General features: G+C 40.1%; 1 protein-coding gene across 2 annotated transcripts in view; it reads left to right on the top strand.

The window, feature by feature from the left end:
• Positions 1–12,077, top strand: part of tp53inp1 (tumor protein p53 inducible nuclear protein 1) — a 36,121-nt gene extending 24,044 nt beyond the window's left edge. For both annotated transcript variants that reach the window (XM_048529845.2, XM_048529843.2), the window contains exon 4: positions 9,514–12,077. In XM_048529845.2, the coding sequence (XP_048385802.1) occupies positions 9,514–9,763 (250 nt within the window). In that variant the 3' untranslated portion in view covers positions 9,764–12,077. The remainder of the gene's footprint in view (positions 1–9,513) is intronic.
• Positions 12,078–26,004: the final 13,927 nt, after the last annotated feature.

Here is a 26,004-nt window from a genome sequence, read left to right as displayed (position 1 = left end):
GTTCTTGCAGAAAGCTGACAGGGGAGGGGACAGGAACGTGTGAGGTGGTGGAAATGGCAACTAATGGCCTCTAGATAAGGATGCTGGTGGGATGGCAAGTGAGTTCCAGGCGGACTGTATCACTGTTGTGGGAGGGAAGGGAGGGGGTGAGGGCTGAAACGTGGGAGATGGGTTGGACCCAGCTGAGGGCCCTGCCAACTACGATGCTGGGCAATCCTTGGTTGGGGAAGAAAATGGAAATCTTACAGGCTCCCTTGTTGAAGTTGGCATCATCAGATCTTGGTGAATGGAACCGTGTGCTTACAGGAGTAGGGTGTGAGGGTGTATAGTCGAGGTTACAGTGGGATTACATAGTGTGGAGCTGGATGAACACAGCAGGCCAAGCAGCATCTTAGGAGCACAAAAGCTGATGTTTTGGGCCTAGACCTGAACAGTGGGATTGTTTGGCTTGCAGTGGATATCGGGGTGTGTGTGTGTGTGTGTGGTGGGGTGGGGTGGGGTGTGGTGGGGGGTTTCCCCAGAAATGGAAATAGATGTCAAGGAAGGGAGATAGGGAGAGACAGAGCTAGGAACTGACTGAATAATTTTATTTTCTGTTTTCTTATCTCCACTTTAATATAAATAGTCTGAAAGCATGCTTGAGGCATGGCAAGATAGCTTGGCTATGTGGAATGTCCATCCTGTACCAGTTGAGGAATTAAAGACACTTTGTGGCCTAGACCCTCATGTGCAGGAAATGTTTCCAGCTGTGAAAACTTCCAGTCTTGGGCTTCGGAACTTGAACTTTGGCTGGAGTCATTGAGGTGCCTCCATGAAGCTGAGAACTTTGTGGATAGCACATTTAACAAAATGGTACAATGCAGATCAAATCCAGGCAAGCAGAGGGACAATTTGTAACTGGTCACCTCGGCAGTCCAGTGAAATGAAGCAAGTATAGCAGGAGTCCACTGAGTTTATCTTGCTGACCTTCCTTTTTTTTTCATTTTGGATACTGGTGAGGGTGATGGTCAGAAGAATGTAACGAGCGAAGCTTTTGATGCTGTAAGGGAGTTCAGTTCCTTGGGAAATTCAGGAGAGTGGAAGGATAATAATAATAGGTGATTTAGAAACCTGAAGAAATAGACACTGTTTCTGTAGCTCTGGCTGTCACTACCGGCCAGTATTTTGCTTCCCTGGCGTCAGGGTTGAGGATGTCTCAAACTGGATGCAGAAGATTCTTTTGGAAGAGAATGAACACTAAGAAGTCATAACAACATACATTGACAACAAGGAAATAAGTAGAAAGGGGAATAAAGTCTTGAAAGTAGAATTTGGGGAGCTCAGCAACGATTCAAAAGCAGAATCTTGAAGGAAATAATCTCAAGTTGCTCACATTACCACGTGTTGGTAAGTGTAAAATTAGGAAGATTGACCAAATGAACTTGTGCTTAGTAAAATGGCAACAGCAGGGAGGGCTTTAAACATTCTAGGGCAGTTAGAATCAATGCAAGGACAGGTTACATCTTGACAAGACAAAGACTAATGTCCTCATGAGGCAATTGTTGAGAGGGTTAGTATAACTTGCCAAAGGGATGGGGATCCAAAAGGGAATTCAGATACAATGAAAACAAAGTTGGTATGGTGTGTAGAAGAACTGAATGAAAGTGGAAAATAGCAGAAACAAAATCTCGAATCAACCAGGGTCAATTTACAGAGCAATGTTAAAGTAGGAGTAAAAGTGCTATCTGTACGTGCACAGTCGCAGCAAAGTAGGTGAATTGACAGCACGAGTAGAATTAAAATTGACTTGCCAATACAGAGACATGGCTACAGGATAACCAAGGCTGGGAACTAAATATCAAAGAAAAAATCAACATTTGGGAGGGTTTGACAAAAAGTAAAAAGAGGTGGGGGGGGGTGCACTGCTAATAACAAGGGAAGTTTAACCTTTTCAGAATCTCAAATCGAAATAATAGGAAATAGAATTTGGTTGGAGATGAGAAGTAGCAAGCAGCAGCAGCCGTTGGTAGGAGTCATGAGAGGTCATTAAATATTTAAGTAATCTAAAAGTAGATGGAGTAAATCTCATGAGTACCCGTGCTGTGGAGGATGAATTCCTGGATTGTGTTTGAGCCCTGAGTTGGGAGTCCTTTGTTGCTTCCTCAACATGCTGATTCAGAAAATAATTTTGGAAGTAGTAGTATTCTGTAATCTGAAAGGGCTAATTGATAATCTGGTTGTAAAAGAATGTTGAGGGAATAGTGGCCATGGTATGTGTAAATAGAAATGTTGTTTGATCTGAAACTAGGTTCTTGAGCTAAACAGTAACAATTTGTGTAGAAGAGGAGTAAGTTGGCTGTGGCTGATTGGAAAATACATGAAGTATTTTGGTGGTAAATAGTTAATGGTCAGTACCTTGTGAAATAATTCTTGGTTTTTACAAAACATTTTCCTTCAAAAATACAAGAAAAGTGAGTGTGCCCTGACTATTGAGGGAAGCTAAAGATAAGCCTTAAATCCAAAGAAGAAGCATGTAATGTTGCCAAAAAAGGCTGTAAGCCTGAGGCTGGGAGAATTTTAGAATTCAGCAAAGGAGAACCCAGAAATTGATGTACAAAGAGGAATTCAATGAGAATGTAAAATAACAAAAGATAAATGGATTCAGAAAGCTTCAATAGTTTTGTTTTATTCACTCATAGAATGTTGCCATCTCTGGCTGGGTCAGCATTTTATTGCCTGTCCCTAGTTGTCTTTGAGAAGGTGATGGTGCCATCTTGAAGTGCTGCAGTCTACATGTTGTAAATAGACCCACAATGTAGTTAGGAAGGGAGTTCAAGGATTTTGACCCAGTGACTCTGAAGGATATATTTCAAATTGGTATGTTGTGTAGCTTGGAGGGGACCTTTTAGGGACTGGTGTTCCTATGTATTGGCTGCCCTTGCCTTTCAGTTGTTAAAGAATTTTGGTGATTTTCTGCAATGCAGCTTGTAAATTGTAGATACTATTGCTATTGAGCTGCAGTTTTGAAAGGAGTGTATGTTTTTTGTGTTTTTTGTGTGTTGTATCCTATTAAAATAGACATGTAAAATGGAAAAGATTTGCAAATGGCAGAAACAGGAAAATATATATTAGGAAATAGAAGCTAGTTATGTACTTTTGAGACTGTCTTCAGAGGAAGACACAAAATGTATCCCAGAGATAATTAATATTCTAGGGTGTGGAATTAAAAGAAATTAGAATTATTTTTAAAAAACATGATATATCAGAAGAATTAATTGGACTTAAAGTAATGAATCCTTGGGATCCAAAAGAGTGTTTAAAACTCACCCTAGAATGTTTAAAAAGATGGCAATAGAAATGGTGGATGCATTGCTGATCATCTTTCAAAATTCTATTAATTCTGCAGTTGTGCCTGTAGGTTGCAAATGTAATTCCACTGTTTGTGAGAGAAAACGTTGAACCTCCAGTAGTGTGGAAATACTAGAATCTTGCTTCTAAATATAAATACTCAAATCTATTATAAAGGGTGTGACCAGTGGATATTTAGAAAAATACTGTCTGATTTGACAGAGTTAATACCTTTTATAGAACGAGTGCAATCCACTTGGTGTATGTTTACCCACAATGCAGCTAGAGGTAGCTTCCAGATTTTAAACAAATTACCCTGAAGGAATGGTGATATGTTCCCCAGTTTGAATTGGGCATGGTGTGGAGGGGGTATTGCACATAGAGGTGTTTCTTTACACCTGCTACCCTTCACTTTCAAGATGGAAGTGGTCATGGATTGGAAGATGCTATCTGGGGAGCACTATCATGCATTTTGAAGATCGTACATGTTGCTGCCACCGAGTGCTGGTGGTGGAGTGACTGAAGATGCACAACAATCCTGTAGGATGCCAAGCTTTTGGAGTGTTGATGGAGCTGTACTTATCCAGGACAGTGGGATATTCTTCCCTTACTATTGGCACGTTGCTCTGTCTTCCCTCGCTTGTTCCATTGGTCCGTCGTCTATGTCTTAATAATCATCCTTTCTGCTATCTGTCTCGCAGCAAGACGTGATCATTCTGGAAGCAGTATGCAGGTCCCTGCCTCAGATATTTGAGAAGCCCCAACATACAGTAATAGTTTCTGCAAGAGGATTTTATACAGCCTTGTGTGAATTTCAGGAAGTGAACTCTTAAGGCATGTCAGGCAGTTAGCTCGGGGTCTTAAAGGGAACCTGAAGAGGTTTGTCAGAAAGACACTGGATGGTCACAGATGAAGGTGAAATAGACAGTACTTTCATCATTTGTTTGAATAGACTGGTATTCTCGTTTAAAACTATTTGAGTGCTTTTATTTCTTTAATATCACTTCTGCAATTAACCTACAGCTGCAAAACCCTCTCATTCTCCAAACCTAAATATGTAACTAAATAACTGTTAAAAAAATCTATTTAAATCTACTTGGTAAACTCATCAAATAAATGGAGAGATAGCAAAAATTGCAGATACTGGAGTCAAAGTCAGTACTGTGGAGCCAGTCAGGCAGCATCAGAGCAGCAGGTAAGTCCACATTTCAGGTTTGCATCCTCATCACATAGCCCTGAAACATCGACTTTCCAGCTCCTGATGCTACCTTACTTGCTGTGTTACTCCAGCTCCTCACTATTTTGATTTTTGTCAACTGGATAAACTTTACTGGTAATGTTAGGTTGATTAACGTTTGAAGGACTTGTCCTCTTCCGGAGATCTCCAGTATCACAGATGCCCATCTTTAACCAATTCATTTCCCTCCACGTGATATCAAGAAATGGTAAGGCACTGGATACTGCAAAGGCTATTGGGCTGAACAACATTCCGGAAATAGTACTGAAGACTCCAGAACCTGCTCTGCCCCTACTTAAGCTGTTCAACAGTGGCATCTACTTGACAATGTGGAAAATTTATCAAGGTATGTCCTCTCCACAAGCAGGATAGTAACTGGCTAAGCTGCTTTTGTCCAGTCAGTTTCCCCTCAATCTGCAGTGATGGAAGAAATTATTGACAGTGGTATCACACAGCACTTGCAAAGGAATGACATGTTCACTCATCCTCAGTTTGGCTTCCACCAAGAACACTCTCTCCTCAACCTCAGTTTTGGTCCAAACACGAGTTGAATTCCCAGAGGTGAGGTGAGGTGAGGTGAGGTGAGAAAGATTGCCTTTGACATTGACATGGCATTTGACGGGGTATGGCGTCAAAGCTGTGAAGTTAAGCTAGAATCAATGGGACTCAGCAAAAACTGTTTGCAGATTGGTGTCTTACTTAGCACAAAGGAAGATGGTTGTAGTTGTTGAAACTCAATTCTCTCACTCCAAAGATGCCATGTAAAAGTTCGTAAGGAATATCTTCTGCTTCATCATTTATCTTCCTCAGTAAGGTTAGAAGTTGGGTGTTTGTTGATTACATGAGGTTCAGCACCATTTGTGATAACACTTATACTGAAGCAGTCGATGTCCCTAAGCAACCAGTTGTGGACAACATCTAGGCTTGGATTGAGATAGGGGTTAGTAACGTTGCCTGAATGACTATCTCCAGCAGGAGAGAATCTAATGTGCCTTCATTGAATGGCATAACCTTGACTGAATCCCCCACTATCACCAACTTGGAGGCTACCACTCATAAACTTTAAACTATATACAAATCATGTAAATGCTATGGCTACAACAGCAAGTCAGAGGTTTGAAAATCTGCAGCAAAAAATTCCCCTTTTGTTTTCCTCTATGCTTATCTACCACCTACAGAAGAAATCAAGAATGTGAATGAATACTTGTCTGGATATGTGCAGCTGCAACAACTTGCAAAGTTTGATACCATCAGGATGAAGTAACTCAGATGATTTGTACAATATCCACCACCTTCAACATTCACTGCCTCCATGCATCAGTGCACAGTGACAGCAGATGCATTGAAGTGACTCACCAAAGCTCCTTCATCAACACTTCATAAATGCATGACTCCTACCACCTGGAAGGACAAGGGCAGCAGATAGATGGGAACAGCATCATCTGCAACTTCCCCTTCAAGCCACTCACCATCCTGAGTTGGAACTATGTTGCGGGGTCAAAATCCTGGAACTCCCTCCTTAATAGTATTGTGCGTGTCCTCCAACACTCTAAGGACTGCAATGGTTCAAGAAGGCAGCTCAGCGTCACTTTATTTTCTGGGGCAATTAAAGAAAGCCAATTTATGCCATGCCAAACACAAAATGGAAAATGATGAAAATGCACATCTTCAATCAGCAAGATTTCTGACAAGTTGAGAAAAAGGTACATGTGCATGAAAGATACATCAGAATAACAAAGCAATATCTGGCTTTGGTTAATAATTCTTATAAAATTAATGTAATGGATTTTCCTGTTAAATTGACCCTCAATTTCTGACTCTTGATGAGGTATAATCATAGGCAAGGTCTATACTACTCCTCATATAAATATGGGCATTGTTAGGTCCATTACTAGTGTCAGATAATTTGACTTTTGGAAGGTATCAGATGACCCTTTCCAACATAAGGCACTGGGTAGATATCAGAAGAGAAACATGATGGTACCTACTTTTTTGTTAAACTTGTTAATGGGATGTGGGCATCGCCGGTCTGTAATTGCTCTGAGGGAAATTGATTCAATCTCATTGCTATGGGTCTGGAGTCTTTATAAAGGCTGGGTCAGGTGAAGTGGCAGATTCACTTCCCTGAAGGACATTAGTGAATCAGATGGGTTTTTAACATTAATGATTCATCACCATAAGTCTAGCTTTTTATTCCAGATTTGCATTAAATTCAAATTTCCCCATCCCTCATGATTAGATTCAAACTCATGCCCTCAGAAGATTTGCCTGAGGTTTGGGTTAATCGTCTGGTAAAACTGCCTCCTTCCACATCAGGAACTGAGAATAAGAACAACATATTCTACTGTCTCAGCTGCTTTATGTCCATTTGCCCCATCCACACTACCTTTTGAATCCTCATCTTTTAGCTGTTTGTCACCATCTCTAAGCTCTTATGATCCAACCTTTTCTAAAAATAATTTATTCCATCGAGTAGCCCTATTATCAAATGAAGCATCTTTATGGAACAAGTTATCTTTCAGGATGTCCAGAATGGTTGTGACCAGAGAATGTTAGTGAAGTATATTGAAGCAGGCTTCTCATGCTACCTCAAACCTATGACAGTCTTTGACCTGACAATGATGTATGGCACATTGTACAAATATGAACTGGTTTTCAAACTCTTCACCAGTTTACTTTTTAGAATAATAAACCATATTCGTATTTGCACACCACTTGCATGTATGTAGTGGTAACCAAAAGATCAGATATAGGACACTGAACAAAAGGCACATACAGAATGAACTGCCAGAGGAAATGGTGGAAGCTGTTACAATTATAATATTTAAAAGATATCTGGGTGGGTATATGAATAGGACGGGTCTAAAGGGATATGGGCCAAATGCTGGAAAATTGGACCATATTAATTTGGGATATCTGTTCTGTATGGACAACTTTGACTGAAGAATCTGTTTCTGTGCTGTACAACTCGATGACTCTATGACTTCCACGCTTCAGATCAATTGATAGCCCATTGATCTCTACTGTAATAAATTATCACGGAGATGCTTTCATCCATGCTAATATTGTTTCTGTTTAAAAACATTACTTCCCCATACATACTATCTCATTTGGAGTTTTGCACAAATACAGATGTAGTGAAAAAAGTTGTTATAGAAGTTGAACAGTGTTATTGAGAAATACCTTGCTTCTATTCGCATGAGACTAACTAGATTACATGATGCAACCTTACCTTCTGTGATGACGAAACACTTAAACATGTTTATATAAGCATATACTTATTGTATCCAGCATACTATCACAACAGCTTGATTAATGTGCTGTCTCCACAGACTGATTGCTACATCAGCAAAGACGTGCTGAGCAATCCTGATCAACCTAACACCAACCCAGCTCAGATCAAAAACACTGTTTGGACTATCACTGAATCCCTTCAGTTATTTCCTGTCAGCCTTGATGACAAACGGTCTAAGACTGGAAGAAAATATCAAATGAGTTTCTTTTTATTGAAGAGTCCAGAGTAGGATCAAAATTCCTTTTCAAGCAGTGGGCAGCCATTAACCAGATCAGCCATGGTAAATATCACCATCTTCCCTGTAGAGGGAAGATTAAAGCATCCCCGTCACGCTACTGGAGAACTCCTCATCAGACCTGGAACACCTCTAAGAACATTAACATTACAGAGAGTTTGCAGGCAGCCTACAAGATATCCATACTGAGATAAAATCCTCCAGCTCCATACTGTGTTGTCTCAGACTCCAGCATCTGCAGCTCTTGCTATCTCAGAATCTGATGAAGAGTTACGTGTTAATTATGTTTTCTCCACACAGATTTTGCCAGACCTAATGAGTTTCTGTTTTTGTTTAAGACGTCCACACCATTGTATTAAAAAGCTTTTGACCCGGATATCTGACTAAAATATTGCTGTTAGATTTGATTTTTTTAGTTGCTACGTTATAAAATACGATGGCCTATCAGAATGCTGGTACGACTTGCACTGTCACTTCTTTTTGGTGGTCTGCTCTTTCTGATTGATATTCTGTGCCTCATTCATATCGTCATAATTTTGTGCTGTTAGATGGGCTGCCAAAGATCAGGTCATGGATGAATCACAGCTTCCTGCCATTTGATATCAAAGTCAAATCCATCATTTTTAGCTTTTTTTGGGAAATTCCACTCTCCTGCCTCTGACTCTATGCCCCTTTATAACTGGTTTTACAAGTTAAGCCAGACCCAGTTTGCAGTTTTGATGTCCTGTACAATCCTGAGATGAGCAGTAAGTCGCACATCCAATATCTCACATATTCATTTACCAAGTGCTCCTACTTCGCAGCAGCATCCATCTCCTCCAATGCCTCAGTCTTGCAGACCCTAAATTTCTTAAGTACACTTTGCAACCTGCAAACTTGGCATTGGCAGTGCTTTCCTTGCTATCCTTCTATTGCTGCCTTCTATTAGCACCAATTTGTCCAAAATTTTTGAAACTTGTAGCCTGTACCATGCTATGGGCAGAATTATTAATGAGACCTGCCAACTGAATGGCACACTGAATTGCTTGGGGGGTACAGATGGGCTAGGCACTTAGACTGTGATCAAAAGGGTGAGAGTTACGAGTGCAATAAACGTTTCCATTGCTTCGGAGGTAAGGGGGCAGGTAATCTGGTGAGAGGCAGTTGTTGAAAACAGTGTCCTGGTGCTTATGGTAGCAAGGGAACCTCCTCGTTTGCTTTTGCTGTTGGCAATAAACTGAGGAAGCCTAAAGCATTAGTAAGTTTCAATAGCACTACAAATGCTGCGCTTATCAAATACACTAGGGTAAACAATTTAAAATGACGCTTGTAATAGTCTGGATTATGTTTATGTAAAGTTTAAATTCAAGTGCCTATTGAGTTATCATGATAGTTTGGACAAATACAAGTTGCATAAATGATGTTCTATTCTCATTCTAGAACTGAAACCCCTAGCAGAGCAGGCCACCATATTCGCTGCTATGCAGCTACTCTGGCCACCCACAGCAGTTTCATAGAACAAGCCAATCAGGTTCGTCATGTTCAACGTGGTAAAGAACATGGTGCAAAACACCTCATTAACCGCAACAACATTCGCCGCCAAAACCTTATTAGAGAGTGCAACTCTCGACAAGCTAAGCACAACGGACACATTCTACACCAACCTTGCCAGCGCCAGTATAATTACTAATTTTCATTGCAATTTCAATTTTTAAAACAATGTTTTTGTTGTAAATACTGTATGTACATGTAACTTTTTTAATAGGATTTCGTATTTAACAAAATTGGAATCATTAATCACTTGGAGTATTTTAGGGTTTCTATTCTACTTTCTGGGTGCTTTAAAATCAGTATCACCAAATGCCTTGCTAGAATAATAGGATTTTACTCTTAAAACCTATGAATCTCCTTGCAATCTTCTTCTTACGTAGGGTTAATTTGTTTGTTAAGAATTCCATCACCAAATGAAAATCCATTTTGTCTGTGCAAAGTATTTGTATTTTTGCGTGCACATGTGCAAGGTGTTGCTATATTATTAAACATGAAGGCTGTCAACGTAATCGGTAACAAATGTTGCCTGGGAGATGGGGTGATTCTTTCAGATGTGATTTGTTATGTGAAGTGAAATTTATCTTATTTCACAACACAGATTCTCAGGGACAGTGCGTTCTATTTTTTTTCTAAATATCTATGTGACAGCAAGGAAGTCTTATGTAAATGCATACATAATTTTTTTAAGAAACAGACATTTAATGGATTGATGGCATTAACATTGCTCCACGGTGTTTATAACTAATCAAAGATTTTGGGGCTACATACATGATTTCCCTCTTGGTGGCAGTTTGAATATATTTAAAAATGTTATACTTCTACGTTACCCATGTTTTCCCCCGAATAAATTTGCTGCAGCTTTGACATGTTTTGCTGATGAATGATACCTTAGTGCTTCTGTACTTAATTTAAGGACCTTCCCCTAACTATACTCTGGCTTTCATATTTTACAGAATAATGGACCTGCCTTGGTTATAAAGTCTTTCCATTTTATTATATAGTTCTGTCCCATTTTCTAAAGCCTTTCCTGCATTTTGTTTTGGAGAAATGTGATGTTTTGAGTAAGTGTGGCTTCTGGTAGCTGCAGAGGCATCGTTTTCCCAATTTGGGTATTTTCCTTAAGCTCATTTTTAATACTGCAGAGCATATCAAGTAATAAACAAATGTCTGCCCATTATTCCATTTTTAGGAAAGCTTTTATATAACAAGATTTACTCTGGATAAGCACCTTAAAGAAATAGATTGGAAAATTAAAATAAATAACCACTCTAGTTAATTAACTTTTAAGGTTTTGCATGCAATAATAAACAAGAAAATCTAACAAAATTTTTAATTGATTAGCAAATTATCCAACCATGGCTCAGGATTTGTTTTTAAAGTTGCAATTACTTTCATACATCACTGTTTTCAGCACAGATAGAGGGAACTTTTAAAACCATGCTGTCCAGCAAATATTATAAAAGGCCTCAATAATGCCTCTTGGGTTGTCCAAAAAACTGAAGTCCACCATTTGAGAGTGCTTTGTAAAATGCATAAACATCAACACTGGTGAATAAAAGTGATAAAATATCTCCCTTTTGCAATTATTTTGGATATTAATCACTGATAACATTGTTGTAAACTCTAATTGGATATTTGATTAAATGCTTGCAGATGTTTTATGCTGTACAGAAAACTCTGTAGTTGGACATTTCAGGTAATGTAGCCTAAGCAAACTGTTAACTGTTTTTGATGTGGTACAGGTTGATAACATTTGACTGATTTAGTTTGTTTTTGTAAAAACGTCTTTATACATTGTTTCATCGGGAGTTAATTACATTCATTGTGATGAGATTAAAACAATAGAGAAAACCTAAAAACAATTGAACAAAGCTTGTACGTGTTACTTCAAGAAAGTGTATGTCACAAATAATGATATTAAGCTGTAGCTTTGGATTTCTGAATATTTGAACAGGGATTCATGTTTGGTTTTGTTATGTATGTGCCTTCCAGTGTAAATTCAATACATTAGCAAATTGTTCTGTGTTACACGTGAAGAAGAAATGAAAGAGCCAGATGATGTAAATATGACAAACAATGCAACTATGCACAGGAAGGAATTTGTTTGTGGAGTTACTTTGTATATTTTATATTCATTTGAACCAGATAATTGATGAGAGAAAGCCTGGAGATATTTTAACTCATTTGGGATTTTATGGCCATTCAACTGACTGGCATCATTATCCAATTTGCAGAATAAATACAGCACTTTGCCAAATAAGTGTGTCAACTTTATACACTTGTAGAATTAGTGATATAATTTTATTTACTAATTTAGTACATACCTATTTATTAGTGAATCCAAAATGTTAACTAGTGCAGTTTGCACTGTGAAATTGTGTTTTTTTTTTAATAAAAAGAATATTTTCTTGTTACCTCTCTATCCACCTAACCAGAATATGTTCTTTTTTAAGTCCTAGTAATTGTTTATTTCTTTCTTGTATTAAATGTGGAAATGTTTAATTTGTCAATAAATGTAATAATTTGAGTTTGATTATTGTCACTTATTTAATAAAAACAAAAGCAGAACCAAACAAACTGGTAAACTCGAAATCGATGAGGTCTAAATGATACCACTGCCTTCAGTATGATTGTTGAGAGGTGCTGAACATTGTGGTCCACTTCGGAAGGAATGACACAAGAAGGAAAGGCTTGAGGTCCTGCAGCTGGGATTTAGGAGCTAGAGAGGAAATTTAAGAGCAACATTAAGAGACAACAACAGGCAGATTAAATAAAATGGAGGGTAATGTTGAAGAGGGAAAAGCTGAGAGGCAGTATAACATTAGAATTTTAAAGAAGTGCTGGAACAGAGGCACCTTTGGGTGTATATTTATATCTTTGAATGTGGTAGGGATGTTTAGGCTATTTCAAAAGCATATGGAATCTTTAAAGATTTATTAGTAGAATCATAGTTAATTAAACCAACAGGTTACAATGCTGGGCTTCAGCTGGAGTGTTGTGTTCAATGCATGCTTTTGGATGATCTCGAGACCTAAGAGAGGTCATGCAGAAGGTACTATTTAGAATTATACCAGCCATGGCAACTTCAGTTATGTTGACAGACTGGAGAAATTTAGATTGCAGTCCTTAAAGTAGTGAAGGTTAAAATGAGATTTGACAAAGATGCTCAAAATCATGAATGGTTTCAGAAAGCCAGGAACTTAGAACAATCATCATCATTGGGGAAAATTACTGAACAAACTGTAGGAATTGAAGGTACACAAGCCCCCAGGGCCTGACGGCCCATATCCTAGGGTCTTAAAGAAAGTGGCAGCAGAGATAATGGTTCCACTGGTTGTGAGACTTCAAAATTCCCTCGATGTAAGAAAGGTTCTTGTGGATTTGAAAAATGCTAATATAATGCCCTTAGTCAAAAAGAGAGGAAAAAAGGAAGTAGGAACCTATAGACCAGTTATTGTACCATCTGTCTTAGGAAATTGTTAGAACTCGTTATTGAGGAAATAGTAACAAGATGTTTGGAAAGTCCAAACACGGTCCATCCAAGTCAGCATGATTTTATGATGGGTAAATCACGTTTGTTTAATTTGCTAGAATTCTTGGAAGGTATAACAAACAAAGTGCACAAAGGGAACCTGTGATGTTGTATATCTGGACTACCAAAAGACATTCGATAAGGTGCCATACAATAGGGTTATAAACAAGATAAGATTAAATGGAATTAGGGGTAATTTATTAGCTTGGATAGAGGATTGACTAATCAACAGAAAGCAGAGAGTTGGGATAAATTGGTCTTTTCATGGTTGACAAGTTGTAAATAGTGGGATGCCATATGGTTTGGTCCTCAGGACTCAAAATACTTACGTGCAATATTAATATTTGGATGCAGGGATAGTAGGTAAGGTTGTTGACTTGCTCACCGAGCTGGCTTGTTTTTGTTCAGATGTTTTGTCACCATGCCAGGTGTCATCATCAGTGAGGCCTCCAATGAAGCGATGTTGTTCTACACCACTTGGAATTTATACTGTCAGGTCTGTAATGGTGAGTACTGTCATTTCCAGTTTTGTTCTGCATGGGTTTCCATTCTATATGTTTGTTGATTGCATTATGGGTTGAGAACCATGCCCCTAGGAATTCCTATGCCTTTCTACATTTGGCATGGGCTACTATGGTTACGTTTTCCCAATTAAACTGATGGCCTTCATTGTCCGAGTGTACTGATATTAAGGAAAGTTTGGCATGTCGTTTTGCTGCTAGTTGATGTTCATGTATTCTGATGGCTAGTTTCCTTCCTGTCTGACCAATGTAATGCTTGTTGCAGTCGTTGCATGATAGTTTGTAAACTACTCTGGTTCTGCATGTTGTGGGATAGTAGTTGCCTCAACCAAATTCGCAGATGACACTGAAACAGGTGGGAAAGTAAGTTGTAATGAAGAAATAAGAAATTTACAAATAGGTGTGGAGAACTAATGTGAATGGGCCAAAATTTGGCAGATGGAGTTTAACATGAATAAGTACAAAGAACAGTACAGCATAGGAACAGGCTCTTCAGCCCACCAGCCTGCACCAGCACATGATGCCTTTCTAAAATAAGAAAACCCTTTGCCTCTACATTGTCCATATTCCTCTATTCCCTGCCTATTCATACACTGTCAAGATGCCTCTTAAATATTTAAGTATTTGCTAATTCCCCCCCACTATCTGCAGCTCCCTCAATCTTTGTTCATCCTCAAGCGTACTAATCCAATTTCTTACGTTCTCCTCCAAGCCATTAATATGTATTACTAATGGAGAGAAACTAAAATTGCTTCAGTGACAGGCTTCTGAGTGTCCTTGTGCATGCATTGTAGAAAACTAGTATGCAGGTACATTGGCTAATAAGGACGGCAAATGGAATTTTGGCATGTATTGCTGAAGGGATACAATATAAAAATAGGGAAGTATTCCTGTAACAGTAATATGTATTAATGACGCCACACCTAGAGAAATGTGTATAATTTTCATCCCCATATTTGCATTGGAGGCAGTTCACAGGAGGTTCACTAGACTGTATTCAAGAGATGATGTGTTTGTCTTATGAAGAGAGATTAATCAGTTCAGGCCTGGACCCTCTAAGAGTTTAGAAAAATGAAAGGAGATCTAATTGATGTGCATAAGCTGCTAATGGGGATTGATGACAAGGTAGGTGAAGAGAGGATGCTCCCTTGTGGAGGGGAGCTGATGGCATAGTGGTATTACTGCGAGGCTATTAATCTGGAAGCATAGGTAATATTCTGAGAACCTGAGTTCAAATCCCACCCTGGTCAATGGTGGAATGTGAATTCAAAAAACATGTGGAATTAATAGTTTGTCAATTGTCAGGAAACACCAATCTGATTCACTAATTTCCTTCTCAGCAGCACGGTGGCTCAGTGGTTAGCGCTGCCGCTGCACAGCACCAGGAAGTCAGGTTCAATTCCACCCTCAGGTGACTGTCTGTCTATGTGGAGTTTGTACATTCTCCCCATGTCTACATGGGTTCCCTCTGAGTGCTCTTGATTCTTCCCACAGTCCAAAGACGCACAGGTTACGTGGATTGGCTATACTAAATAGCCTGTAGTGTTTAGGGATGTGTAGATTAGGTGGATTATAGGGGGATGGGTCTGGGCGGGATGCTCTGAGGGTCAGTGTGGACTTGTTGGGCTGAAGGGCTGTTTCCACACTGTAGGGATTCTATGAATTATGGGGCTATCTGGAATGAATGGTCATAGTTTAAAGGTAAGGAGTTACAGATTTAAAACAGAGACGAGAAGAAATTAATTTTCTCAGCTACTTCAATGAATTTGTGGAATTCACAACCCCAAGTGTGATGGACTTTGAGTAAAAATAAGGAGGAGATATACAGATTTTTAATTGAAGGGTTAACTGGCAGGAAAGTGGAGTAGAGGCCGAGATGCGGTCACCCACGATACGATTGAATCGCAAAACAGGTTCAGAGAGTAGTAAGGGAATGGAACGCTTTGCCTGCAACAGTAGTAGATTCGCCAACTTTAGGTACATTTAAGTCGTCATTGGATAAGCATATGGACGTACATGGAATAGTGTAGGTTAGATGGGCTTCAGATCGGTATGACAGGTCGGCACAACATCGAGGGCTGAAGGGCCTATACTGTGCTGTAATGTTCTATGAACTGAACTGCCTCGTCCTGCTCATAGTTTTTATATTGTGTTCTTATTTTCTTAACAAAGTGAATAAAGAAATTGTTTTCAGTAGCCAAGGGGTGAGTAACCAGAGAACGCAGATCTAAGATTGGCAAAAAAGGAAATCAGAGGTAACAGATTTTTGTGCCAGAGGTCTGGCAGTATCTGTGAAGAGAAATCAGAGTTAATGTGTCAGGTCCGGTGACCCTTCCTCAGAACTGACAGTAGTTAGGAAGATATCAGTTTATATGCAGAAGATAGGGTGGGGGAAGGGGGTAAGGAGTAAATGATAGGTGAGGATGTAGCTCAAGGAGAGAGAAGACAGTTGGACAAACAAAGGAGTGGAAACATCTCACTAGGTTGGTGGATAACTCTTAAAGGAGACTGGTAGTGGCCATCAATAGGTTGTGTGTAATGGCAGACTATGTGATAAGGCCTTGTGTGGGGTGAGGGGCGGGGACATGAGAGAGTTTAGGCCTTCAAATTATGAACCCAATATTGAGTCTGGAGGGCTGCAATGTCCCCAAGCAGAAAATGAAGTGTTGTTGCTCCAGCTTGCACTGAGCTTCGCTGGAACACTGCAGCAAGCCTGAGACAGAGATGTTGGCCAGGGAACAGGGTGGTGTGTTAAAGTGGCAGGTGACTGGAAGCTCAGGATCTTTCTTGCTGGTGGAACGTAGATGCCCTGCGAAGTGGCCACCCAGTCTACGCTTGGTTTGTCAAATGTAGAGGAGACCATTTTGTGAGCAGTAAATGCCGAGCGACTAAGTTGTTTTGAGTCCAGCTAAAGTCCTGCTTCACGTGGAAAGTATGTTTGGGCCCTTGGATACTGGGCAGGGAGGAGGTAAATGGGCAGGTGTTACACCTTCCATTGTTTTATGGCGAAGGTGCCTTGGGCTGTGGTAGGGGCAATTGAGAATGAAGGAAGAATGGACTAGGGCGTCCCAGAGGGAACGGTCCCTGCAGAAAGCGGACAAAGGAGGAGATGGTGGTGGCATCTTGCTGGAGGTGGAGAAATGGCATCTGATGATCTTCTGGATGTGGATGCTGGTAGGATGGTAGGGAAGGATAAGGGGAACCCTATCGTTGCTGCAGGAGGAAAGAGAAGGGGTGAGGGTGGAAGTGTGGGAGATGGGTCAGACTCAGAAGAGGGCCTTGTCAATACAGAGCTGGGGAATCCTCATTTGAGGAAGAAGATGGACATTTTGGAGGCTTCCTTGTTGAAGTTGGCCTCATCTGAACATATGCAATGGAAAGAGAGGAATGGAGAAAATGGCATGGAGTCTTTGCAGGGAGCAGGGTGTGAGGATGTATAGTCCAGGTAGCCGTGGGAGTCAGTGGGTTTATAATGGATGTTAATGATCATTAAATCACCAGAAATGGAAACAGATGTCAAGGAAGGTAAGGGAGGTGTCAGAAATAGACCAGGTGAAAGTGAGGGCAGGATGGAAATTGGAAGCAAATTGATGAACTTTTCCAATTCTGACTTTTTGCACGGCAGGTTGTTGAGACCTGCAAAGCTCTGCCTGAGAGTGACAGGACCAAATTCATTAGTAACTTTTGGAAGGGAGTTTAGTAAATACTTGAAAGAAAACAAAATAGTGATTGACAAAGTGCAGGGTAGTGAGAGTAATTCAGTAACTCTTTGAAAGCACTGTTACAGGCATGGTGGGCTGAATAGTCTTTTGTTTCATATTAAGCTGTGATTAAATTATCTGTGGGCATATCTCTGCAACTTTCCTGCATCAAAAAATTTAAAGAAGCAGCTTGTAGTCAAACAATCCTATTTCTAAGCTATGGCATTCCAAATGAAGCATTTCATGCTCAGTTGAGCGAAACTATCTTATGAATCAGTCAAATAACCATCCCCTCAAAGGTACGTCATTGCTTTTTGAGACAGCTCCCTCCAGCTGGGTTGCTGAAAAAAACCTGCTTTGAAATTACCTGTACAGCTTACATTTGGACAAATAGATGTAAATATTTTGTAGTGTCCTTTTTTGTAGATGCTAAGTGACACTTTTAGTCTATCATCATACATTCCTTGGTAAAATTGTGATTACTTAATCTGAATTACTGCACTCTTTCAATTATTGATGTACCAAGATTTGAATACCAACTTAAACTGCAGTGGTGTCATGAAATAAAACATAAGTCTTTTTCCATGTTTGTATTATTGAATTAATTTCTGACCTCTAGTATATTCCACAATTTTACAGTGAAAGCTGCTAGATTCTACTGAAGACTGTGATCTTTAGAAATGCTCCCAAAATGACACATTTCTAAATGCAGATATATTTCTGGAGGAAATTGCAAAACACTTGAGAGCATTGACCGCATTACTACGGACATCGTGCAATTGAAAGGAGAAGAGGATTTTGGCACTGTCAGAATCAACTAACATAGTAACTAGGGTCTCCAAGAAAGTAATGAGCTACAATGTGAATCTAAAGGCTGTAGATTCCTTATGAAAATCTTTTCAAAATTTCCTTGAGCAAGTTCTTGCTCAAAGCGTTTTTGAATGAGCAGGTCAAATGACTTCAGTCAGTGAGCAGAAAAGTTTTATATTAGAAGTCTTTGTTGAGTTAGCTGAAATTAGTCAAAGGTGTTAATTTTTTTGAAAAATACGTCTTGCAATCCTGGGTAGGGAGTTTCAAATTGGCCAGCGGTCCCCTGACTGCTAACTGGTAATTTAGACTAGAAACATTTATGTTGGATATTGACACAATGGCCCAGGTCGGTCCTGTGTCATGAGTTAAACAGAATGCGAAGCAGCACAATAGGAAGGATGTAATGTGATGTATATGAAACATTAATGATCTTCTACTCTCCATGGGGGAAAGTGCCACTATCTTCTCTGCCAACACTGGCTAACTTTGCCACTGCACACACCTCCTACCAAGGCTCACCGACTACAGCTCTCGCTATTGCATGCATCATCTCAACTTAACAGCTCTCACCTATTTCATTGCTCCAAACCACTATTCCTTTCTGCCCTCTGCATTTCCTGCTCACTCAGCCAGGCATCTCATAGTTTCTCCTGCTCCACCTGCTCTTCACCACCAGTTGTTTTCCACTATTTCCAGCATATTCAAACCCTCCCTTTGTATTAATACTGGAAAACTCAGCGCATAACCAGGCTGAGAATGATAACACCATTCATGGGAAATTGGTAGACATCAGGATCTTCATTCCTTTTGAGAAAATACTTTGTTTGGCCGGACAAGGGCACAACAGTTTGTTGGGGACAATGAGACTTCAATGGCAAACTATCCCAGTAACCATCATTCTGCTGTGCAGTGTTGCTCTCCCATTATCACTAGTGCTAACTCATTCCTTATCTACACAAGCTTTTATCCCACTTCTCTTAATCCTGGCACTAGCAGATGCAGAGAACCTTCACCCAGATGAGGTCAGTGCAGGAGACCCTCAGCTCCAAGCGTCAGCTCCATCTCTGAGGAGGAAGCCACTGAACTCCCAGACAATGCACAGGCAAGATTTCACCAGCACCCTCCCCCAGCACAAAGACTTTCATTTAATAGGCTTCACGCTTAGATTAGACTCAGGAACACAATTTGATCAGCACATCACTGACACATCTCCACAGTTGATTGAGGAAGAAACGCTCCATGTCTCTGGCACTCAGAGAACAGTCAGTCACCGGGCACCTGCTCAGGTTCAGGTAGAAGACAGACTCAATAATGACTTAATTACTTGGCACATTTGTAGGCTTGATGCTGACGTAGCCCAGTGTTGTACAGCAACATGTTCAGCCCTTGAATATTTACTGCCACCCCTGTGCTGTGACAAGTTTGCTTCCTCTCCATCTGTGCTAAAGCAATGCAAGCCATTGAGACAGACTGACTCCAAATAAGTCAAAATGCATGAGCTCGAAGAAAGCAAGTTATGATCAATAAGTTGCATCCCATATAGATACATGTGTCCCTGTACGCAGAACAACCTGGCAGAAGCACACAAGTTAGATGTGTGTTCCCAAGCTCCCAGGTAAAGAACTGAAGTGGTGTGTGAGTTGGTCTGAGAGCAGATGTAATAATGTAGTGGGACTGGTTGTTTGCTGCTCTGATTTGCATGGACAAAGGGTTTAGGATGTTGACTGCAATGAAGAACAATTCCAGATTTTCTGGTCTATCCACATATTGTAAAGTCTTCATCCCTGGTAAAATTCTGCCAATTTTCTTCACCCTCTCCAAGTCCTTGATATCCTCATGTGTGGGTATCAGAATTGGCCACTTTATCTCTCCCAAAATATACCATTCTTCTCTGAAGGAAATTTCATGATACGTGCTTGCCCAGTTTTTCACTACCCTCCAAAATTATTAGTTACATTGGCATGCAACTGAGTTAAATACTTGGAGATACTTCCTTTCAATGCAAATCATTGAAACTCTGGAAAAAAATGCAAGCATATGCAGTGAGCGTAGATTTGCTGGAAGCATTCTAGGTGCCTGCATTTCCATATTGTGGAATGTAGCACTGATTCAGAGAAATCTAATCAACTCTCTCAGCAAATCACACTATGACTCCGGCGTCATACTGGCAAAGAGAGAGGTCATTAAATTCATGTTCCTCTTTGTTCCAGTTTTAAACTGTTCTGTTTTCCTATTTATTCCCAATTACTTTCATATACCTTTCTTTTTCATGTAATATGAAAAAGCTGCAAATGAAAATAAACAGATTAAGTGAGTGGGCAAGATAGCAGATGGAACATGATGTGAGGAGTTACAAAGTTATTGTATTGATAATCAGAGGGACCCGTTTGCCTCTTGAAATGAATCATAGAAAGTCAACCCTACAGATACAGTAAATAATTAGAAAAGTAAATGATATGTTTACTTTTTATGAAAAGAAATTAGAGTATGCGTGTTAAGATCATACTGCATTTGTACTGAGTTGACTGAGAATTTACTGGGAATACAGTGTACATTTTTTTTCCTTCGATACAGAAGAGTATATTTTCCTTAAGGGAGCATGACAAAGATTCACAAGAATCGTTTTTGGGATGAGAACAGTTCTACAAGAAGAGATTGAGTAGCTTTTGACTGAAAAATGCCTTAAATTTGGAAGAATGGATGGTGATCTTATTGTACCATATAGCATTCTGAAAAGTAAAGCACACATTTCCTCTGGCTGGGGTGCCTAGAATCCAGGGTCATTGTTTCAGAGTAAGGAGTTGGCCATTTGAAACTCAGACAAGGGTACATTTCGTCACTCAATGGGCTGTGGATGTTGGAATTGTGTATGTCTATGAGGGCTGAGGAAGCTCAGCCATTAAACATTTTCAAGACAGAGAATGATACGTATTTGCATACAAAAGAAGTTAAAGGATATGGTGATAATGCAGGAAGGTGAAATTAAAAAGATCAGCCTTGATTTTATTGAAGGACAGAACAGGCTCAGTGATCATATGGCCTTCACCTCTTCCTATTCCTTACGTCCTTATTTATTAAGTAAATATTTTGTAAACAGTGCTGAGTGTAAAGTCTTTTGCATTTATTTTCAAATTGATTGAATGTTTTCCAACCAATTTTTATTAATTTGTAAAACCCACTTTTAAATCTATGTACTTCTGTTTTGTGCTGATGATTTCCTTGTGTCCTGAGATATAAAAGGAACATTTCTAAGCATAGTCACAACAACTTCTAGGATCCAATTCTATCCCAGTATCCCTTCTCAACCAAGATCTTACTGAAAAGATGGCACATCAGCCCAATCTGAATTGAAGCTGTCTTTGCTCCATAAAGTAAAAGCAATTTCTACACCTTCCCCATCCCACTTCACTTCAGATGCTGTTAAAAACGATGTCTAGGGGAAACAGAATGTGGGAAGTCATCAGTGCATTAGCCTGGTGGGAGAAATTTCTTTAAATAGGTCGTTAAATGCTCTGCCAAAGGTTTGAGGTACAGAGTTTAAAAGAGAAGTTGAAATAAATATTTGAATAGACTAGAATACCAAGATATGGGGACAGCACAGGATTTTGGGATCTGTTCTGAACTTTGTGAGCAAAGGTGTGAACACAGTTAAAAATAGCTTTAAAGATTTCCTCTGTTCTGTAAATTATTGATGATAGCAAAATGAACTTCAATTGCAAGGAGGAAGATGAAAACTATGAAGATTTTGATAGCTTTGAAAGGTGGATCAAGTTTGAAGGGGTTGAATAACCTCCTTATGTTCCTATTACTTGCTTTATTATTGAGTATGTTTTCAAATGTTAACTTTGCTCTTGCATTGATTTCTGTTTATGACGAAGTATTTCCACATCCTAATGATTTCTGGCATGAAAAACGCTAGGAATTTACTATGACCCAGAACTCAGTAAAATAGATAATTGGCAGTGAACACACTATGTCTTTTGCACCCTAAACTTCCTAAGGCAAATTCATATTACAAACTTTTGGGAAAATAATTAGAAAATGTGTTTCTGATAAACATCAAACACACTAGAGTCAAAACCAAAATGAAACAATGGGCTATTTAATGTTTGCATAAATGCTAAAGGGTTAAACAGGCAACTTTCCTGTTTGCATATGTTTAAATTTGATTAGAACCCATGAAGTTAACCTGAATTTCCATGAGTGTTGGTATGGTAAAAATCATTCTCGAGCTGATCTTGTTCTGCTGAAATCCTATCGATGTTTCACTTGATGTCCATATTTTGAACGTTGGGCTGCATTTTCTCAGCCCCTAAGTGACAGAGGCAAAGTGAGCCTAACAGAACAATATGGCAAGGTCAGAAAAATTGCATTCTCCATGATGAGAAAACATGGTCTATCTTTTTGTCTGAGATTGAATAGCAAGATGAGAATCTCACTCATGAGTAGTAAGAGGCCTATTTGCATCTATTAGCATCTTTATTTAAGACAGAGATCCAGAGGAATTACTTCTTTCAATGAGTTATTAATCTGTAGTATTCACTACTTCACAATGCAGTGGATGCCAAGACACTGAGTAAATTTAAGGAGGAGGTAGACAGATTTCTTAATTAGTAATGGGTTGAAGAGTTATAGAAAGCAGTCAGGGAAGTGAAGGTAAGATCAGCCGCTGTTGTTTAAGTGGTGACGCAGGATTGAGGGGCTGATTTGCCTATTTCTGCTCCTGGCTCTTTCTTATTCTTGCTTTGGCTATCTGCAGTTTGCTATTTGCCCGCGCGGTGGAAAGGAACTAAATTCAGACAGTTTCCAACATAAAAGTTGGAAGGGGTACCTGGCAGCTCCAGCCTGCTGCTTCTTGGCCAGCAATTCCCCAACATCTCCGGGCATGTTTTATGGGCAATGATAGCCTGCTTCCTTGAGCACAGAGGATTTGGCATTGACAAATACCAGCCTCACCACATCCTCATGGCACATCTCTGCCTCACTTAAAATACAGTTCTCCACTTTGATGCTGCCATTAGAGTGCACAGACAGCTTCATTGCAATGCTGTTGCCAGGCTGCTTTCTGTGTGCAGGAACAAGTTCCCTCCTCATGGATTACAGCACAGTGCATCTCAGGGCTCTTTGCTTGCTCTCTTACTATTCACTTACTTTGTACCTTCTTGAACGCTATTTGACATATTGCCATATCATTGTAACATACAGGTTCACCTTTGCCTCTTTGCACTGTCCCAAAGCTATGTGTTGTCAGCAGTGTTCAGTCAAGGAGGCAGACACATTGCTATATGGCACCATACATTGCAATGATCAATATCATCACTGCAGCATGTGCTAGCAGCTTACATGGCCAACACCTGGCATGTGCATCAACCAAGAGGCCCAAGATTGAAAATCTAAAGGGAGTAATCTTTAGTGAAGTCAAAGGGGGAACTGTCATCCATTAGGGGGTATCAGCACAGTAAGTCAGGAGGATTGTTCAGTCCAGGATTTTGAGCACGGTCTGTCAGGGCCATGAGACGGTCAGGTTCAGGGGTGCAGGATCATTACAGCCAAGGAGAGGACCATGGTCAACCCTGCATCAGTGCAAACAGACAGGGGATTAGCAATAAGTCAGCTGGGACCTGAGAAGAGATTGACTGGACTGGTCTCTCATCCATGGGGCTGTCCTTCCAGATCAGTCAGGAAGGTGGGTCACAATTAGTCCTCAACAATGACAGGATTTTATGCCACTTTGAGCATTAGAGACAGAATAATAGCCCTTGGATAGGGGTCTAACATAGTGTGGCTAACATTGGAGCTAAGGACAGGTAGCGTGTATTCTTGTAGCTGCAGTTACAACGACAGCAGGTCAGACAGGTAATAATGTAAAATAGCTGTACACTTATGAATGTGAGCATCTGTTTTCAATGAAAGTGTCACCCATGCTGACTTTGTGCTCTCAAAAGCTGTTCTTTTTAATTTCCCTCTCACTGTGGGTGCTATAAAGTTCTACTTGTAGCAAGAAACGTTTGTTCTGATGCACAGCTGGGTGATAAATATGACACTGGCAGCAGAAACCCTGGAAGGCCCTGGCAGTGGCAAGTACATCCACTGCTCAGAAGCACCCCAACCTCATGAGCATACATAATGACGTGTGCAGTGGAGAATTACACAAGATAGCTCTGCAGAGCTCAGAGAGAGAAATCTTCTATGAAGCTGTGAAATTGACACAAGATAGCTCTGCAGAGCTCAGAGAGAGAACTCTTCTATGAAGCTGTGAAATTGACACAAGATAGCTCTGCAGAGCTCAGAGAGAGAAATCTTCTATGAAGCTGTGAAATTGACACAAGGTAGCTCTGCAGAGCTCAGAGAGAGAAATCTTCTATGAAGCTGTGAAATTAACACTTAGTCATTTTTGGTAGAATTCAGACTCTGTTTCTTTTTCCATAGATGTTGCCCCAACCAATCCTACATCTCTCCTTCCCAGGCTGCTGTAGATTGTAGTATTTAGCTACAAATAATGGTTAAAGACAAAATGGTTTAATTTAAAATGGGGACTGAATTCTATGCATCACGGTCCACTTATTCTGGGCTGCTTTCACCTAATTCCTGCGCTTCGTCTCGAATCAATCCACCCATTGCCATAGGTGATTGACTAATTATGTACTCCATCATTAGTAAGTCTCTTGTGGCAAAACATAGTGCGTCATGCCAAAAGTGTAGAGATTGGGAGCAAATATTAGGGAATAATTGGACCATGATGTAAAATTCAGTCTCCATTTTTTCCTCTTCCTGTACTCCTTGGGTGCAATTGAGAATAGATTCCCTACAGTGTGGAAACAGGCCCTTCAGCCCAACAAGTCCACACCACCCCTTGAATCGTCCCACCCAGACCCATACCCCCTATAACCCATACACTCCTGAACACTACGGGCAGTTTAGCGTGGCCAATCCACCTAGCCTGCACATCCTTTGGACTGTGGGAGGAAACTGGAGCACCCGGAGGAAACCCACACAGACACAGGGAGAATGTGCAAACTCCACACAGTCACCCGAGGCTGGGATCGAACCCGGGTCCCTGGTGCTGTGAGGCTGCAGTGCTAACCACTGAGCCACCGTGCCACCCTAATAGGTGTTTGTTGTTTAGCCCTAGATGAGAAAAGAAATCCTGCTTTACTCAATGTAAGAGATAGCGTTTAATGAATACATAGATGAAACTTTGAGGTATGCTGTGATGTTACTGTGACCTCAATCATCATGTGATAGCACTCTGACAGAATTTTGGAGTTTGTACAGCTTAAAGCAGACTGTTCTGTAGCCTTACCATCATGTACCATTCATGTTAATAAAAGTTGATTAAACCTAACTTAGAGATCTGTCCGGTGTGTTTTTTTTCGAACTGGGGAATGCATACTAAAATACAGAAGGTTATGAATCTTGGGAATTTTCTACTCAAAAGAACTTGGCTGCTCAGACAATAAGTGCACTGAAATTGAGATTGATTGATTGATTTTTGGACACTCAAGCAACGGCGGTGCATAGAGACAGGGCATGAAAGTAAAGTTGATATTGAAATTCAGCCGTGACATTTTTGATTGGTGGAGTATAGCCTACTTTTGCTCCTTTTTCTTATGTCCTTATTGTCGTCTTATGTTTTGAGTTCAGTTTTAGAACATAGAACATAGAACATAGAACATAGAACAGTACAGCACAGAACAGGCCCTTCAGCCCACAATGTTGTGCCGACCATTGATCCTCATGGATGCACCCTCAAATTTCTGTGACCATATGCATGTCCAGCAGTCTCTTAAATGACCCCAATGACCTTGCTTCCACA

Source organism: Stegostoma tigrinum, chromosome 5, assembly GCF_030684315.1.
Source record: "Stegostoma tigrinum isolate sSteTig4 chromosome 5, sSteTig4.hap1, whole genome shotgun sequence".
Lineage (NCBI taxonomy): Eukaryota > Metazoa > Chordata > Chondrichthyes > Orectolobiformes > Stegostomatidae > Stegostoma > Stegostoma tigrinum.
The sequence above is the reverse complement of the archived record's forward strand: the minus strand, read 5'-3'. Positions and strand labels throughout refer to the sequence as shown.